Consider the following 17,831-nt stretch of genomic DNA (forward strand, 5'->3'; position numbering starts at 1 on the left):
AGTCTTTATAGACGAGCTGAAGTGAGTCTTTATGGAAGAGCTGAAGGAAGTCTATATAGACGAGCTGAAGGGAGTCTATATAGACGAGCTGAAGGGAGTCTATATAGACGAGCTGAAGGGAGTCTATATAGACGAGCTGAAGGGAGTCTTTATAGACGAGCTGAAGGGAGTCTTTATAGACGAGCTGAAGGGAGTCTTTATAGAGGAGCTGAAGGAAGTACTTATAGGCGAGCTGAGGGGTGTCTTTTAGACGAGCTTGATGGAGTCTTTATAGAGGAGCTGAAGGCAGTATTTATAGGCGAGCTGAAGTTAGTGTTTATTGATGAGCTGAAGGGAATCTTTATAGACGAGCTGAAGGGAGCTTTTATAAACTAGTTGAAAGGAGTCTTTATAGACGAGATGAAGGGAATTTTTATAGACGATCACAAACGTATTTTTAGACTAGATGGAAATTTATAGATGAAATAAATGTAGCCTAAAGCTGGTGGAGGTATTCCATGTCTAGCTGAATTCCATGTCTAGTCTTTATAGTCGCACGTGAAAATTTGGTGGTAATTTGTTTTGGGTGCAATACTCACACGCGAGTGAAAATTTGGGGGGAGGTGGTAATTTTTTTGAGTGCAATATTTTTGGTGTTTGTGGGGCAAGTTTATTTTGGGGTGGGATAAGTTTTTGTTTGGTGTTGGGAAGGGGGCAAGTTCCTCCCCTCAACTTGCTCGAAGTCGAGAAGAGTTTCACTCGCGAGTGGAATTCGAGCGAGTATTCGGATCTCTGGTCCTTATAGAATAGCTGACGTGAGTGTTTATAAGCGAACTGTAGGGAGTCTTTATAGACGAGTTGAAAAGGAAGTCTTTGAGACCAGCTACCGTAGGAATATATAGATGAAATGAAGGTATTATTTAGAAAGATGCTGGTGCACAAGCACTCACCATGTTGGAAGTATTTCTAGAAAAGTTGAACGGAGTCTTTATAGAGGAGTTTATTGACGATCTGAAGGTTATCTTTATAGACGCTTATATAAAAAGGGAGAGAAGAGCAAGAAGTTCTTATATATGGGCTGCACACAGTACCTTTATAGACCAGAAGAAGGGAGTTTTATAGACCAACAAAAATAACCTTTTATAGTCGTTAGGCTAGTAGTACTGACTGTGGGTTAATCTAGTCATTTCAGGATCGAGATAGAATACCTAAACAAAATTATGGATAATGAATTCTTGTAAAACTATTTTAAAACAAGTAGGAAAAGCGTTATGTTCGGTCCGAACTTTTTATACCCTCGACCACAAATTTCAGCCATTTCGGTGGATTAATGTGGCCACAACCTTCAAAATACCGAAAATCGGAAGGTACCGTTCTATGGGGGCTATATGATGGCCTATACCTAAAAATTTCTGGGGGAAAGTTTTATAGCCCAAACGAAGACTAAATACCATAATGAGGCCAAAACCTTCAAAATACCGAAAATCGGGAGATATCGTCCTATGGGGGCTATATCAAAACGTGGACCTATATAAACATTTTATGGTAGAAATTTTTCTTAGCCTCTGGAAACACAAAATACAAAGTTACAACCGATTCTGTTATCAAATGGGATTAATACATTCAAAATATTTTAAAATTACGCGTACTTTATATGGGGCGTTATACGGGGGCTATATCAAAACGTGGAGCTATATAAACCAACTTTGGTAGGAATGTTTTTTTTGGCCTCTGTAGATACAAAATACCAAATTACAACCAATTCGGTCGTAAAATGGGACAAATATCTTAAAAATTCCTTAAAACGACGACGCGTCACGCGTCATTTTGTATGGGGGCTATACGAAAGCGTGGACCTACATAGCCCGCTTTCAATACCAAAAGTCCTACGTACATATAATAGATTTTCCCACAGACGGACATGGCTATATCGACGTAGAATTGCACGCTGATCAAGAATATATATAGTTTGTGGGGTCTACAATGATTTTTTCGAGTAGTTACAAACGGAATGACAAACTTAATATACCCCCATCCTATGGTGGAGGGTATAAAAGTAAGCCGTTCAGGGGGATGACGAATTGTGATTAAGTCATGTGAATCATGGGAAATTAAATAGGTTGAGAGATGATGATACGGCTGGTTAAACTAAAAATACTATTATACACATAGGGTGTCACCGTGGTGCAATGGTAATCACGTCCGCCTTGCACTCTCTATATATCCGTCTTCGATTCCAGGCCAGGCATGAAGAACTTCTCTATAAATGGAGTCGTAAGGCACGCTGTTCAGACTCGGTGATATAAAGTAAAACAGTAGTAGTTATATGGCTTTTGCCATGACTATGACTTGTGCGGCCATCAGGCTTAGGAAAATGTAGAAAATTTCCCATTTTGTTTCATGTTCTGGTCACTTTGATTGAGCTGATGATATAGACAGAGTCGGCGGTTGTTTCTTTTTACACAATAGTAAGTTTATTGATGAGGATGAATGGCTTAATCCGAAACTATAGTCAGAGGCAGAGAATCCTAAGCCCGTAGTAATACATTTCATTACCCATTGCTCTTCAAACAAAAGTCATCCTTAATTGAGTTGGGTGACTAAATACGAAGCATCAAAAATACAACAGATCAAAGATTGTTGTAAACGCCTATTTAATTCATTTCGGAACATAAGAGAATAAAAGAAAAAGATTCCTCATAACCCCACTTTTTTAAATGCAGTTATTATATTTCCGTTGACTTCGGGCCTGTTTCACTATGTCGAAAGAAAATTGATGCGAACGAAAAACACCTAAACTTTGCTTTTCATGGTAATATTGAGTTTGTTTTTGCTTCGAAACAACTACAAAATTTTAAAATCAAACACGAGTTAAGTATTTTTTCTTTCGTTTTCATTTTCGTTCGACATAGTGAAACTGGCTGTTAATGTTGAAAGTGATCATTAAATTTCAAGGAGGAACTTTTTGGCATTAACTTTTAATGTGAAAATTATCTTTTTAATGTCTTCAAATTGGTTTATATTGCGTTTTCAAATCCAATCAATAGTAAAAGAAAACATAAAATAATGGGCCATAAAGTTTTTAACTCTACAATTGCAATACACTGTTGTTTTTGTGAATTGATTGATGCTTGAATTCTAAATATAGGTTTTTTATCCTTTTTACCAGCTAATTATGTCGTGCTGATGCATGCATACATCTTGTCAGAGCGGCTCCTTTGTTCTGTGCAACGTTTTATAAAAGGACATTTCTGAAAAAAAAATCCCTTCAATATCATATGGAAAATTAGATGTATAGAGGGAAAAAGTTCTCTATAACCTGACTTTTTAAGCATAAGTACAACTGTTTCTAATGACTAACATTTTACAAAATCCATTGCAATTTCTAGTATATTATGTCCATTTATCATTTATTAATCCGCATTTATTAATCTTTATGTTTTCTTATTCCATTTCGAATTTGATGTTATATAAATAATCCAAAACAAATACACAATATATTGTAAGTTAACAAAGTTAAGAACATCATTTATAATCTTATCCCATAAACATAACCTACAAATTAAAATGTTGAACCTAACCTACAAAAAATTAATGAAAAATTAATTGTTGAATACAAAAATATAAATATTATTATATATACATACACAAGCAAAAATGTATATAATAAGAGGAAAACAAAACATAAAAATAAGCAATACAATGATCTTTGAAGAGAAAAACCAAAACAAAGAAGAAAAATAAATCGGTTATAACCGTAATATAAAACAAAACGAAAGTGTTTTTTACTTCTTTTAGGGTTCAGCAGGGAGATTTCTGGTATTGAGTGGTTTGGCTCAGATGGTCCTTTAGAAAAATATTGTTAAAAAATCCACGCTTATGGATCTGATGGTCTTTTAGAAAAATATTCTTAAAAAATCCACGCTTATGGATCTGATGGTCTTTTAGAAAAATATTCTTAAAAAATCCACGCTTATGGATCTGATGGTCTTTTAGAAAAATATTCGTAAAAAATCCACGCTTATGGATCTGATGGTCTTTTAGAAAAATATTCTTAAAAAATCCACGTAATGGCTCTGATGATCCTTTAGAAAAAAATTATTAAAAATTCCAAGCTTATGGTGCTGATGGTCCTTTAAAAAATATTTTTAAAAAATCCGCGCTTATGGTGCTGATGGTCCTTTAAAAAATATTTTTAAAAAATCCGCGCTTATGGTGCTGATGGTCCTTTCAAAAATATTTTTAAAAAATACGGGCTTATGGTGCTGATGGTCCTTTAAAAAATATTTTTAAAAAATCCACGCTTATGGTGCTGATGGTCCTTTCAAAAATATTTTTAAAAAGTACGGGCTTATGGTGCTGATGGTACTTTAAAAAATATTTTTAAAAAATCCGCGCTGATGGTCCTTTAAAAAATATTTTTAAAAAATCCGCGCTTATGGTGCTGATGGTCCTTTAAAAAATATTTTTAAAAAATCCACGCCTATGGTGCTGATGGTGATGGTGATGATGATGGTCCTTTAAAAAAATATTTTTAAAAAATCCATGCTTATGGTACAGATGGTCCTTTAAAAAAATATTTTTAAAAAATCCGCGCTTATGGTGCTGATGGTCCTTTAAAAAATATTTTTAAAAAAATCCACGCTTATGGTGCTGATGGTCCTTTAAAAAATATTTTTAAAAAATCCACGCTTATGTTGCTCATGGTTCTTTAAAAAGATATTTTTAAAAAATCCAAGCTTATGGTGCTGATGGTCCTTTCAAAATATTTTAAAAAATCCGCTGATAGCGCTGATGTTCCTTTAAAAAATATTTTTAAAGAAGACCCGCTTATGATGCTGATGATCCTTTAAAAAAATATTTTTAAAAAATCCACGCTCATAGCGCTGATGGTCCTTTAAAAAATACCCGCTTATGGTGCTGATGATCCTTTAACAAATATTTAAAAAAAAACAAGTAAGAACAGACTATAGTCGGACGGGGCCGACCATGTGATACCCTATACCACTATCCCTGTGCACTAGCTTTCCGGGCTAGCTGTTATAAGATGTGCATTAGAAATTTTACCAATTTTCACACAAAAGTTTTGATCAATTTAACCCGCTAAATATTATCCGATCATACCGTTGACTTGCACGCTACTTCTTCATCTCAAACCAAAACTACGTTTAAAATTTCGCGCCGATCGGACTATTATTGCGACCTACAGAGCGGCTACAAAATCGAGCAAAAATTTTGTTTTTGGTCCATTTCATCCCTTTAACATTTCACGATCATCGCCAAAAACTAATCAGTTCTATTCTGGTCCAAACCCGACCTCCATACTAAATTTCGTGACAATCGGTCCATAATTGCGGCCTCTAGCTTGATTACAATTTTTAATGGACGGACAGACGGACGGACGGACGGACGGACACACATCGCTAAATCGCTTTATCTCGTCGAGATATGATGTTTGGTATACCACATGAGGGGTCTACGACGAATATTTCGCGGCGTTACATGAATTTTTGGGAAAACAAACTTATTATACCCTTTTCCACATTGTGGTATAGGGTATAAAAACACGCTTATGGCTCCGATGGTCCTTTTGAAAAATAATCTTAAAAAATCCACGCTAATTGCTCTGGGGGGTTACTCTGTATTGCGATGCGTAAGAAAATTTGTACCGAATCAACTAATTGGTACTCTCTAATGCGTTTTCGCATCTCCTTTCGCATTTAATTTTCGCAAATCTTGTATCACCGCACTCTGTAATACGAAAGCGTATGTCAAACTCGTGCGATAAGCGCAAATATCTTGCGTTAACAAAACACCAAACGCAAAGGAAACGAATCGTGTAAGTTAGCACAATTAAATGCGTGCATTTACAACAGAATTGTTTATTCTTTTCGGGAAATGTTGTTAAAATGTTGACGTATAATAATTTAATAAATTATTATTAAAAAAATCAAATAACAATTATTAATTATTTGCGGCATTGGAAAGTACTCTTCGTCGAGTCTCATATTTCATAGGTTTTAGTATTAATGCTGATACATGTAAACAAGTTAAGACCCATATCTCGGGAAGTAGAGACTTAGCTCTGGAAAATTAAATATCGTTATAATCAGGGTACCAAGGGCTACCTATGGTAAAAATTTCAGACACATCCGAGAGGTGCTTCTAAACGACACTTGTTCCAAATTCTTTATTTGTCAACCAAAGTAGTAAGCAATGCTTATTTTTCACTGTATTTTTAATAAATCGAAAAAACACTTTGTATAGTTAAATGGAATATTGTTTTGAGACCAATAGCAAGAGATTTGCACATGAAATCGTATATTTCTATAAGCGAACAATTAAAATAAAAAATTTTTAAATTTTGGTTTTTGCAATAAATTAGTTGTCTAAATGTACATAACCGCATCTTTATTGAGACGAAAACATTTTTCTCCTTGTAATCCGTTCCGCCACCGAATCCATAATTATTATTTTTTTTTGTTATAAACGATTAGCAAGTTTTAAAAACGCACGTACCGAACAAAAAAAATTTAAAATTTTTTTTAATGTTTTTATTTACAATTTTTTGACATTTCTTTTTCTCATTCTTCGTTATTGTTTATATTGTGCAGACAGCATTGCCATATATTCGCTTTATTTTGCGAAAGCGGGCCATATTTTCAGTTTATTTTGCGGAAGCGTTTGCGTTTGTGATACAGAGTACCAAATTGTACTCTTCACGCATTTAACTTTCGCATCGCATTTGCTTTCGCATCGCAATACAGAGTAACCCCCCTGATGGTACTTTAGAAAAAATCCACAATCCAAGCTTATGGCTCTGATGGTTCTTTAGGAAAATATTCTTAAAAAATCCACGCTTTTGGCTCTGGTGATCCCTTAGAAAAATATTCTTAAAAAACCCACGCTAATGGCTCTGATGATCCTTTAGAAAAAATTTTAATTAATCCACGCTTATTGCACTGATGATCCTTTAGAAAAAAATTTTAATTAATCCACGCTTATTGCACTGATGATCCTTTAGAAAAATATTCTTAAAAAATCCACGCTTATGGCTCTAATGGTTCTTTAGAAACATATTTTTAAAAAATCCATTTCTCCCATAGAAAAAAATCCTCAACAATCCACGCTTATGGCTCTAATGGTTCTTTAGAAAATGTTCTTAAAAAATCCACGCTTGTGGCTCTGATTGTCCTTTAGAAAAAATCCTCAACAATCCACGCTTATGGCTCTAATGGTCCTTTAGAAAGATATGTTCCGATGTTACTTTAGAAAAATATTCTTAAATAAAAAAATCCACGCTTTTGGCTTTGATGGTCCTTACATTTAGCTGATGTTAAAGACAGCTTTCAGGCGACATCACGACAGGCCAGCACCCTAATTCCTAATTTGTCATTTTTTAATAATGAACAAAATTGTTTTTGTAGTAGTAGTTTTTTATATATTTATATTTGTAAGTCATTTGTTTTCTTTTTCATACTCTTATAAAATATTTGAATATATTTTACTTGTTTTTCTTGTTCCTTTCAAAGTTTTTTATATTAAAAAAAGTATATAAACCATAGTTCGCGTTTAGATAAAATATTTTTCTTTGTATAAACTTAAAACAGTCATTCATTTTTGGATATCGTAAATTTTTAAATCCTATTGCTGAGAAATAAAAACAATAAGGAATTCATACAATAGAAAAAAAATAACTTACAAGTGTTTCGAGAATTTCGAAAGAAAAACAAACTAAAGATTATATTACTAAATGTAATAATGATTTGTTGTATAAATGTATATAGTAGGTAGGTATGTAAGTAAAATATGTAGATCTAACTAAAGGGAAAAATAAATATAAACACCCCAGCCGCAAATTGCCACTTTGTTTGTTGCTGCTTAGTCATCACTGGTCTTGGCTTTCTTTTCGTCGTTGCGATCATTGTGACCACCACGACGTTTACGATTGAAACCACCTTTCTTTTGATTGAAGTGATTGCGACGATTTTTCATGTTTTCAACGGCCTTTTCAAGAAAGGCTGTTTCTTCTTCTTCACTGAGGGTACGCAATTCAAGGGTAAGATCATCATTGATTTTCAACTAAAAGAAAAGAGACACATATTATTCATTTGAAAGGAACATTTTTCTTGAGTTGAACTTACCTTCTTATCTTCCAACTTCTCCAGGAATTTGACGGCAGAATCTTCTTCATGGAATCTTACATGGCCCGATTTGTCACCCTTGTTGTATTCAACATAGGCAATTTCCCAGTCTGTGGATACCTTGGTAATGGCTTCCTTAATATTTTCACGTGAAAGATCATCTTTGGCACCATCAAAGAACAATACTGAACGTTTGGGCAAGTTAATTTTGTTTTCCTCCTCTTTTTCTTTCTTTTCCTTCTTCTTGTTGGTTTTAGTTTTTTGTTCTTCACGTTTTTCTTCAATGTATTTTTCTTGCCATTTAACAATCAATTGGGTATCCTTGTATTTAGGCTGTAGGGAATAAACAAAACATATAATTATTGAATCTTCTAATTTATCATTTAGCTTTTTTACTTACATTGGCCTTTTCAATGAAATCCTCAGCCTGTTCCTTCTTTTCGAAGGTGACAAAAACACTGCCCTTGAATTTGTATGTTTTGGTGGGTTTATCCAAATACTTGCGCATGTTGATGTGTACAACTTTCTCAAAACCGGCAAAGTAATCCAACAGCAAATCCATAGTGGAGTCCAGGGGGAAACCTTTTGCGTAGGCTGTACGTGACATGATATCCTTGCGCCTTTCTTCATTGTGTTCGGGCAATGGTCTTTCAGGATGACGTCTAATCTTACTCTTGTCTTCACTGACTTCAACCAAACCTTCATCTGACTTGACACAAGCTTCAGCAATAACATTGGCATCTGAACTCAACGAAGCCAAACGTTTAAAAGTCAACAGTACAGTAATTGGTACCCAGCCGTCTGTGTCCTTGGCAATTTGATCCTGAAGAAATTTATCACGATTCAAATTGGCATCACCAAAGTAATATTCAACTTGTCTCATGATTTTCTTTTCCAAATCCGAGGAGTTGGCTTCAGTTGCAACAGCAGCGGGAGCGGGGGCAGCTGGGGTGGTGGCGTCAGTGGAACCATTGTCAGCCGGTGTATCTTCGGTGGTGGCGGGGGTTTCTTCTGCTGCAGGAGTCTCCTTTGCAACTTCTTCAACCTTCTCGGGTTGTTGTTCGGTAACTTCGGTGGTCATTTTTACAGGAATTTATTCAATAAATCGTCAAAAAGTTGAATATATTTCTTGATATACACAAGGATCAGCGGCAAAACACGTGTGAAGAGTTCGAAAACACGCTACAAAAAGAAGAGATGCCGAGATGGAAGCGAGTCGACTATCTTATCTGGTCGGCGGCGCCGGCGGCTCACCGCCGTCATATATTTGTAATGGTTCAGCCGCCGCCGATTTAAAGGTAGAATCAAGGTAGAATTAGACGTGACATAGCCATAACGCCAGAACAGAATCAATCGTCGCTTGCTTTCTGTGAGTACACACGCTGCGACTTTTGATGCATGCATCACCATTTTCGTACTTGTAGGGTTGCATTTTTTCGTAATATTGTAAGAAGCGTAATTTTTGTAACAAACATGTACGATTTTACATACATGTTATGATTGTTTATGCATGTAGGTATAAATTGTTAAACCAAAATTATTGAAACAGGTACAAATATTTGTTATATTTCTCGACAAATGTAAATAAGAACCATGTTTTTGAAAATTATTGGAAAAAACATTGTCAAATTATAAAGGAATGCCAGAGCCTCTTTGCAAATCCGCCTGCGTTCCCCTTTAGTCCCGGTCACACTAGCGTGAATTACAATAAAAATTTTCATGAAATTAGTGTTCTTAAATCGAATTCCCCATTACAGCAATTATATGATTTTACTCTACCATGGAGGTCGATCTAGAGACGCATAATTTCATGCAATTTTTTCAATGAAATCACTCTAGTGTGGACCGTGACTTAGGAGGCTATGAAATTTCTTTATAATTTGACATTTGGAAAGCAAGCAAAGCAAGCGACGATTGATTCTGTTCTGGGCTTTCTGGTTATGGCTATGGTATTATGTTACGAGCATGATTCAATTATTAGAAGGTTGGGCAGGTTGATTAAATTTTTAAAAAACAACTCTGAAGCCAGTTTGCTTATAACTTCAAAATTACTAATAACAAAAGCAACAAGTTTTGTTTATTGGAAATAATGCCAAAGTTTGTTTTGTTTACATTTAATTTAAATATAATTTATTTTTTCATTTATTGACGCTCCCACATGAAATAAACATATGTATAGCCATGTCCGTTCGTCTGTCTGTGGAGATCACTCTAGTGTCCGAAAGTATTGAAGTTGTGGATAAAATGTTGGTCAAATGTATTGTAGGCCTTTATAATGTTTGTATTGATAATTGGCTATATTAGTCCACGTTTTGGTATATCCGCCATGTAACACGACGCATCGCTTTTAGGAATATTGAAGGTGGCATTAGTTTTTCTAGAGGTTAAAAAAGCGTTTGCATGGTGAGGGTGACGTAGGGGAGAAAGTTAAAAGCAACGGTTTTAACCGGCTTTAACATGATTATGCCCATGACTTATCATGGTGCCTCTTCCATTTCAAATGGACTCTGATCCATCCATAAGATCTATAAACACTTGGGTTGGCCGTTGAGCTAGTAACCCCATCTAAAGTTGATGACTCTCGCAAATTTTTAACGACCATGATCTGCGAATATGTACCTGAATTTCCGGACTCTTCATAGAGAGGGTGCACTTTATGCACTGGCAAATATGTTTGCAAAGAACAATGCCGATATTACTGTATACAGGAAATACAATGGATAGGTATAGGCGTCACAACAACACCCAAAGGATACTCACTGAATCATATGCAATGACATAAAGCATGAGTTCGGTTGCGGATTTATGCCTGGTCGGAGGTTAAAACATCTGTTATCCAGCTTCACCCTGAATAAAGTCTTGCTGCATTTGGATAAAGGCTAAGTTTTTCAAAATGAATTTTATTTGAAATATGACCGACATCCTACATATGAGATTAAAATTATTCTAGGACGTTTTAATGTCAAAATGTAAAAGCAGAATATTTTCAACCCAATAATCTGGAAATTCAGTTTGTCACAATAATGCATCTGACTACGGATTAGTCTGATAGACTTCGCATCGACAAAACACACGATAGATAACAGCACCAGATTCAAGCATCTTCACTTTCATAAGGGCTCCTGGCTGTCTCCAGACCAAATCAAATTGATAACGTTGTGGTTGGACATCGGTAAATTGCAATCACAACAGATAGCCACAGCATATTTCAATGAACTGCCTCAATTGCTTAAAAGGATTCCTAGCTAATGTTGAAAACAAGTTTGTTTTCGAATAATGTATGTATAGTCTTCTGCTTTTATTTATATTTTGGTATTATTATTTTATATTCAATCAATTTATTTTGTCATTTGTCAAAACAGTTTTGACACAATAGGAGGACCTCAGGAAAAAATTGTAACTTGTACTGTGTCCTACCTTGTAATGATTGTACCATGGTTACGAGTATGTTACTACTAATCGAATACATTGATTTCCATACTCAGTAGTCACACGCGCAAAATTTGCGGCGAAACTTTCCCATTATATTGGCGTTCACAGATCGAGTTCCATTCTAAAGTAATTTTATGAAAATGCTGTATTGGGGAACTCGATCTATGAACGCCAAAATAATGAGAAAGTTTCGTCGCAAATTTTGCGCGTGTGACTACTGAGATAGGTTTGGTTGAATCAGCTGGTTGATATGGCTTTATGGTTATGTCACCTCTAATTCTACCTTAAATCGCGGTTTTTTGGGTACTTTACACAATATGTTTTTTACATATGGGTTGTCACTTCTTATATACAACATGTAAATCGTCACCTGTAGTGGGATTCTCTGACACATTTTTTGGTTACAGAGAATCGGTAAAACTAAAACGCAAAATTATGAATGAAAAGTTCAAATAAAAGTTAACAACTCTGTTGCTATCGGTAGAAATTTGCGTCTACTTTTTATTTTTCGTTAATTACCGAATAATTTGTGAAATTATAAGGATTTCTATTTTACCGATTTTTGTCGGTAACCAAAAAATGCGTTAGAGAATCCAACTACTAAAATGCCCAAAGACAGTAACCCTTTGCGGTTTAGGTCTTTGGGCATTTCAGGTGACGATATGCAAAGTGACAACACATATGTAAAATAACTTATCGTGTAATAAGGTCGGAGACTTCACTACAAAGTCGACAGAAGAAGCATGTAGTGGTCATTTGTATAAAATTAACGGCGTCATCATTCAATCACTGTGTTGCCATATTGTTACCACAGTACTAGTTGCCAGTCAAAAATGTTGCCCATGCTTAGTAGAGGTGGCAAAAAATCGATGGCACTATTGATAAAATCGATTATTTTTTAAAAATAAATATCGATAGATAGTTTTGCCTATCGATATTATCGGGACAAAAATCCGCAACCTAAAATTTATTCAAATAAATAGGAACTTCGCTGCTTTTCCGTTTTGTGTGTGTGAGAAAGTGAGTCCGTAGTTACACGTACACATTTTCGGAAACTTTCATACGAAACTTTCCCATTATTTTGGCGTTCTTAGGTCGAGTTTCCCAATACATTAATTTCAAAAAATCACTTTAGTATCTCTTATGTTACACGCTGAAACTTTCATACGAAACTTTCCCATTATTTTGGCGATCTTAGGTCGAGTTCCCCATTACAGTAATTTCATAAAATTATTTTTGTATGGAACTCGATCTATGAACGCCAAAATAATGGGAAAGTATGGAACTCGATCTATAAACGCCAAAATAATGGGAAAGTTTCGTATGAAAGTTTCAGCGTGTAGCTTTAGAGCAAATGTACGATTGGTGGCACGAATAGGTTTCCATAGTTCGATTTTTTTCATTGTCGAGCAAATACTCGATCGAATCGAATGTCGTAATTAGGCCCCAGGGTTGTAACGCATGGTATAACAAGAAAAGATAACAGCAATTCCCAGCTGACTGAACTGGGCTGTAATGTTATGCCAAGTTTACACTTGCGCTCTAAAATCCACTGGATTTCACGAAATCCTGAAATACATCCCGGCATGGTATAAGTAAAGAGGTAGATTTAAATGAAAAAAATCTATAGAACCCTTGTTTTTCCTGAATTCCTAAAACTTCAAAATTAAGCAACAAGTGGGTTTGTTTACAACACCAATTTTGAGATTTTACAAAAATCGGGAAAAATGAATGAAGGACCAATGTTTCTCCGCATAATCAAGTTGTGGATATGATAAAATGTTTGTTTCAATGATAACCTGACGAATTATTTCCATACAAATGTTCCAAAAATAATTTTAAAAATCATTGAATTCGATTGTTTTTAAAATTGTTTGACATAAGCTGTGTTCCTTTACTTACCTGAGGTTACCATTTTAACCATTTGTTACCATTTTTAACCTGCAAAGCGTTCCTTAACCCCGAAAAGTGGCAAAACTGGAAGCAATTTTTAAGAGAGTGAGAGGGGAGAGAGAGCGAAAATGGCTTTCTCTTCTACCACTGGCTACCAGCAAAATTTCTGCAGGTAGAAAATGGCAGAACTGATTTTTCGACTTTTGTTTGACGATTGACCGAAGAAAAAGTCGAACACTGACAACACTAAATTAAAAACTGTGAAATAAAAGACGAAAATTGATTTTTTATGTTTCTTTTCGACATTGCTACCTGATTTACCATTTTTCCGTTCCTTTACTTTTCTGGTAAAAATGTTCATGAGAGAGCAATTTTGAGAAATTTTGACACTTTTCTCTTTTACCACTGTTACCATTAAAAAAGTAAAGGAACAAAGCTATATTATTCAAACACCACACACACATACACAGTTTGTGTATATTGTTTTGAAGTTTTAGGAATACTCGAATGAAAAAATTTAAATTGACATAAAGCTTTGGCCATGGTACAAATACACAGGTAGCCGCATCGGCAATTGTTGGCAACATAAGATGTCAAAATTTGACATAAATTCAATGCAATTGACACATTATGTTACCATCAGCTGGCATGATAATGCTACCTGTATTATTGTACCATGGCTTTGGCTAACCTTTCTTAAGGGCTGTTTACACCATCTATCAATGTCATATGAGCTGTCATTTCTTTCAACCATTCGACATTCTCTATGTTTGTCAAAATTGACGTCATCCATACAACTTTCAATTTGTGCGTTCATACCTACAAGTGTTATTTTCGTATGACATAACCTATAAATATAAAAACAGCTGTTGTTGTCATTGTTTACATTTATTGTTGAGTTACAAATTTGCGCAAATTTTTAATTTTGGTTGAAGGAAAATGAATATCTAGCATGTTTGTTGTGGTAGAATTGGTTTTTGGGGTTATAGAGGCATTCATGTTTTGCCACAAAGCAATAATTTCCAACACTGCTCCTTTCGACCAATCGATCTGAAAATAACATTATAAACACCCTTTATTTACTTTTCTAAATACTTAAATATACATAACTTTCCATTTTCTTTTTTAAAAGATTTTGTTTTTCAATTTTTTTGAGAATGCCAGAAAACAGCTGATAAATTTATGTTTACATACGAGAATGCCGTATCAAATAGAGCGCTCCCTAAATGAAAAATTTACATATGAGTTGCCAAATCATTTTGATAGATGAAAATTTTCATAGTGGTCACACTATGTGTACAACATTCACAGGTAGAAAATTTGACATCTCATACGACATTGATAGATGGTGTAAACAACCCTTTATTAAACCATGCATCCCGGTGTTTACACTTATTTTTTTGTTGATTTCAAACATATCACAATGATCAAGGTAGATGCATATGCACAGCTGATCGAACATGAATTTTCAAAACAAGTTGTTGTAAATTGAATTAGTCATCAAAAATATACGACAATATAGAACTTTACAACTTTATTTCGAAAATGATCGTAAAATTATCTATATATCGTATTAATTGTGTATAGCAATAACAAATGAAAAAATAAAAAATGATTTTATCGTTGAGACATCATAATAATAAATTTTGATAGATAAAAATTGTGTTCAAAACTTGCAGCAGTTTTCCCGTTTAGTGCTAAAAATGCGTTCCCGTACTCCGGAGTTTAGCAAGACTTGCACTTCTCTTTAAATAAAAACAGCGGCGAATAACACCCTATTCTCCTGTCTTTTTGCAGTAGAAACTAGCAACATGTTCATTATCGTCTAAATACGATAGCTGATACGTTGATTTGCTGCAGTTTTTGCAATTTCCGTAACTTTTTCGTTCCATTATTTTTTAAGAAATTTGTATGGGGAATCAATTTTTGACAATTCGCTCTTATTTCTAACATTACCATTAAAAAAGTACAATAACACACTGAAAAATAGCATTGTGACAAAGTAATTTAATATCTTTTTCACATTGTTTACAAATTTTGATACAATCATTTTTTGTTGCATCAATTGACCATCTACCTTGTTTATTGTGATACGGGAAAAGTGTTGCAACTTTTTGTACTTTTTCAGGCAATAACAGGGTTGTATATCATGTGTACTGCGATTTCGATGTTGATTTTGCTGAAATCACGAAATGAGATGATTTCATTTTTGTATGCGAAATCATGATAATTTTTGCTTGATTCCGCGCGAAATCACGAAACGCCTTCGAAATCACGAAAAGACGTCGAATGTAAATCAAACATTAGTGTCAAATTCCATACGACATTTTATATATTTATTATTATTGTATTTCTATGTTCGAAGTATATTAGGGATATATATTTTGTTAAGAAAAAAATTATTTATCAGAAAAAAAACTACTGTATAGTCTCGATAATCCGGACACTCGTTAATCTGGACAACGCGGTAATCCGGACACTAAAATTTTTTACATTATAGACTCGGTAATCCGGACGTCCCGAATTTTTCTGACCTCGATAATCCGGACATCAATATATTTTCTCTATTTTGAACATTGTATTTTTATTTATATCATTGAATTTTTCATTCTTATCAATAGCAATTGGTGTATAAATAAGAAAACTTAAGCTTTTCAGTGCTTTAAGTCCAAATCTCGACATTCGGGTAGGCCATAGTTGAATCAGTTATACGACCAGGAATAGGTCGATATGGAATTATCTGAATTTGTCAAATGAAGTAACAGTAATGCTAGGTTTACATTTACGAAATCCACTCGATTTCAACTGTCAATTCCCTTGCTCAAACGTCAAATGAAATCACATATAAAATCCATTGGATTTCATTTGACGTTTAACCAATGGAATTGACATTTAGTGGAATGACATGAGGTGTGTACGATAACTTCGCAAGTAAAAAGTACTTGCAAGCACTCAGCAAGTTCTCAGTAACGTCTCTCCACCAATTTTACTCTCTCGAAGCAAAAAATTTGCAGATTGTTATCGAACAGCAATTTGCAAAAACTTGTAAGAGGTCAGCTGATTTGATAAACAAGAAGTTGGCGGAAAAGATTAAATTTAACGGCTTATCTTTCCTTTACCCACTCACCTCAGAAAATTATGAAAAAATTACAATAGATAGTGCCTTTTATCCCTTTTCCAACCATGTATTCCTTTTGTTGCGGAAGTGTATATTTCCCGAGATATAGGCCTTCAAAGTTCCACAACGGCCCTAGTCTAAAATGTTGGCAAACCACCGCAGAAAATTATTAAAAAATTACCACAAATAGTGATGTTTATACTGATTTCAACGATGTATTATTTTGTTGAAGGGTATGTATACTTCCCGAGATATAGACCTCCAAAAATATCTAATTTAAAAGAAAATTTTGTTCCCATTCCCGAGATTTGCACCTGTCCATAGGAGAAGTCTTAAATCCCGGCCGAAGGCCGGCTATTTAGAGAAGAATAGGTTAGGGCCTTTGTGGATTTTATTCAGGCCCATATCTCGGGAAGTATACATTTCCGCAACAAAGCAATACATGGTTGGAATCGGGATAAAAATCACTATCTGTGGTAATTTTTTCATAATTTTCTGCGTTGGGTCGGTAAAGGAAAGGAGTTCCAATTTAACAATTGAAGGTGTCTACCATTTTTTTATTTTCCATTTCAAATTCTTCTTCGATCCATAAAACCCGTTGACTTGACTTGCGCCAATGATCCGGAACTGAGTTCCACCCGGCTATCGTGTTAAGGCCTCGGTACATAAGAAGCCTGGGTTTCTGGCTGAAAGCATTTCTGCCTCTTATGTGACGAGGCCCTTAGCGTTGCTACAACTATAATTCCCTTTACAATGCGCAAATATAAAACATACTGGAACGTAGTGCGATGTTTGGCATACATATTTATTGATATCGTTGGGAATACCTGGCCGTCTACATTGTGTTTCTCCTACTCCACGGATGCACTGCTTTTTGCTGAGATTTGATACCTTTAAAATAAAAAAAATAGTCACCAGAAAGTACAAAATAAGTTATTTTACTTACATTACAGTTTTCCATAAATTATTTAATATTTTTTTTCCCCTTTTTATACCCTCAGCCTTTAGGCTAAAGATACGAAAGATGGTTTTAGACCCCAAGTATGTTTGTACGATATCCGTTTCAGACAATTTTGAGTAGATCTAGCAATGTCCGTCCGTCTGTCTGGCAGGCTGGTGAGCAAGATAACTCTCGAACGGATCTGCCGATTCGGTTCAAAATTTGGCTTGCCACAAGTGGCAATAAGTAAAAACGTAACCGGAAGACGCAGTTGAGGACAAGATTAATGATATTGCCACTCTTATTGCCACTTGTGGCAATAAGT

General features: G+C 34.8%; 1 protein-coding gene across 1 annotated transcript; it reads right to left on the minus strand.

Annotated features, from left to right (window-relative positions):
- Positions 1 to 7,397: 7,397 nt before the first annotated feature.
- On the minus strand, positions 7,398 to 9,373 carry La (La autoantigen-like). Its single transcript, XM_073971086.1, has 3 exons — positions 8,524 to 9,373; positions 8,124 to 8,456; positions 7,398 to 8,061 (listed from the first exon to the last, which is right to left on the minus strand). Exons 1-3 carry the CDS (start codon positions 9,202 to 9,204, stop codon positions 7,861 to 7,863), a joined length of 1,215 nt encoding a protein of 404 aa, XP_073827187.1. The 5' UTR covers positions 9,205 to 9,373; the 3' UTR covers positions 7,398 to 7,860.
- Positions 9,374 to 17,831: the final 8,458 nt, after the last annotated feature.

The sequence above is a fragment of the Musca autumnalis genome, unplaced genomic scaffold, assembly GCF_047663935.1.
Source record: "Musca autumnalis isolate F117 unplaced genomic scaffold, ASM4766393v1 scaffold_2, whole genome shotgun sequence".
NCBI lineage: Eukaryota > Metazoa > Arthropoda > Insecta > Diptera > Muscidae > Musca > Musca autumnalis.

Bases quoted from the DNA above. Each gene is read 5' to 3' on its own strand.
- La (XM_073971086.1), bottom strand. From the start codon at position 9,204: ATGACCACCGAAGTTACCGAACAACAACCCGAGAAGGTTGAAGAAGTT. The intron at 8,457-8,523 runs GTAAGTAAAAAA...TATTCCCTACAG, and splicing joins ATTTCATTGAAAAGGCCAAT to CCTAAATACAAGGATACCCA. The intron at 8,062-8,123 runs GTAAGTTCAACT...CTTTTCTTTTAG, and splicing joins AGAAGTTGGAAGATAAGAAG to TTGAAAATCAATGATGATCT.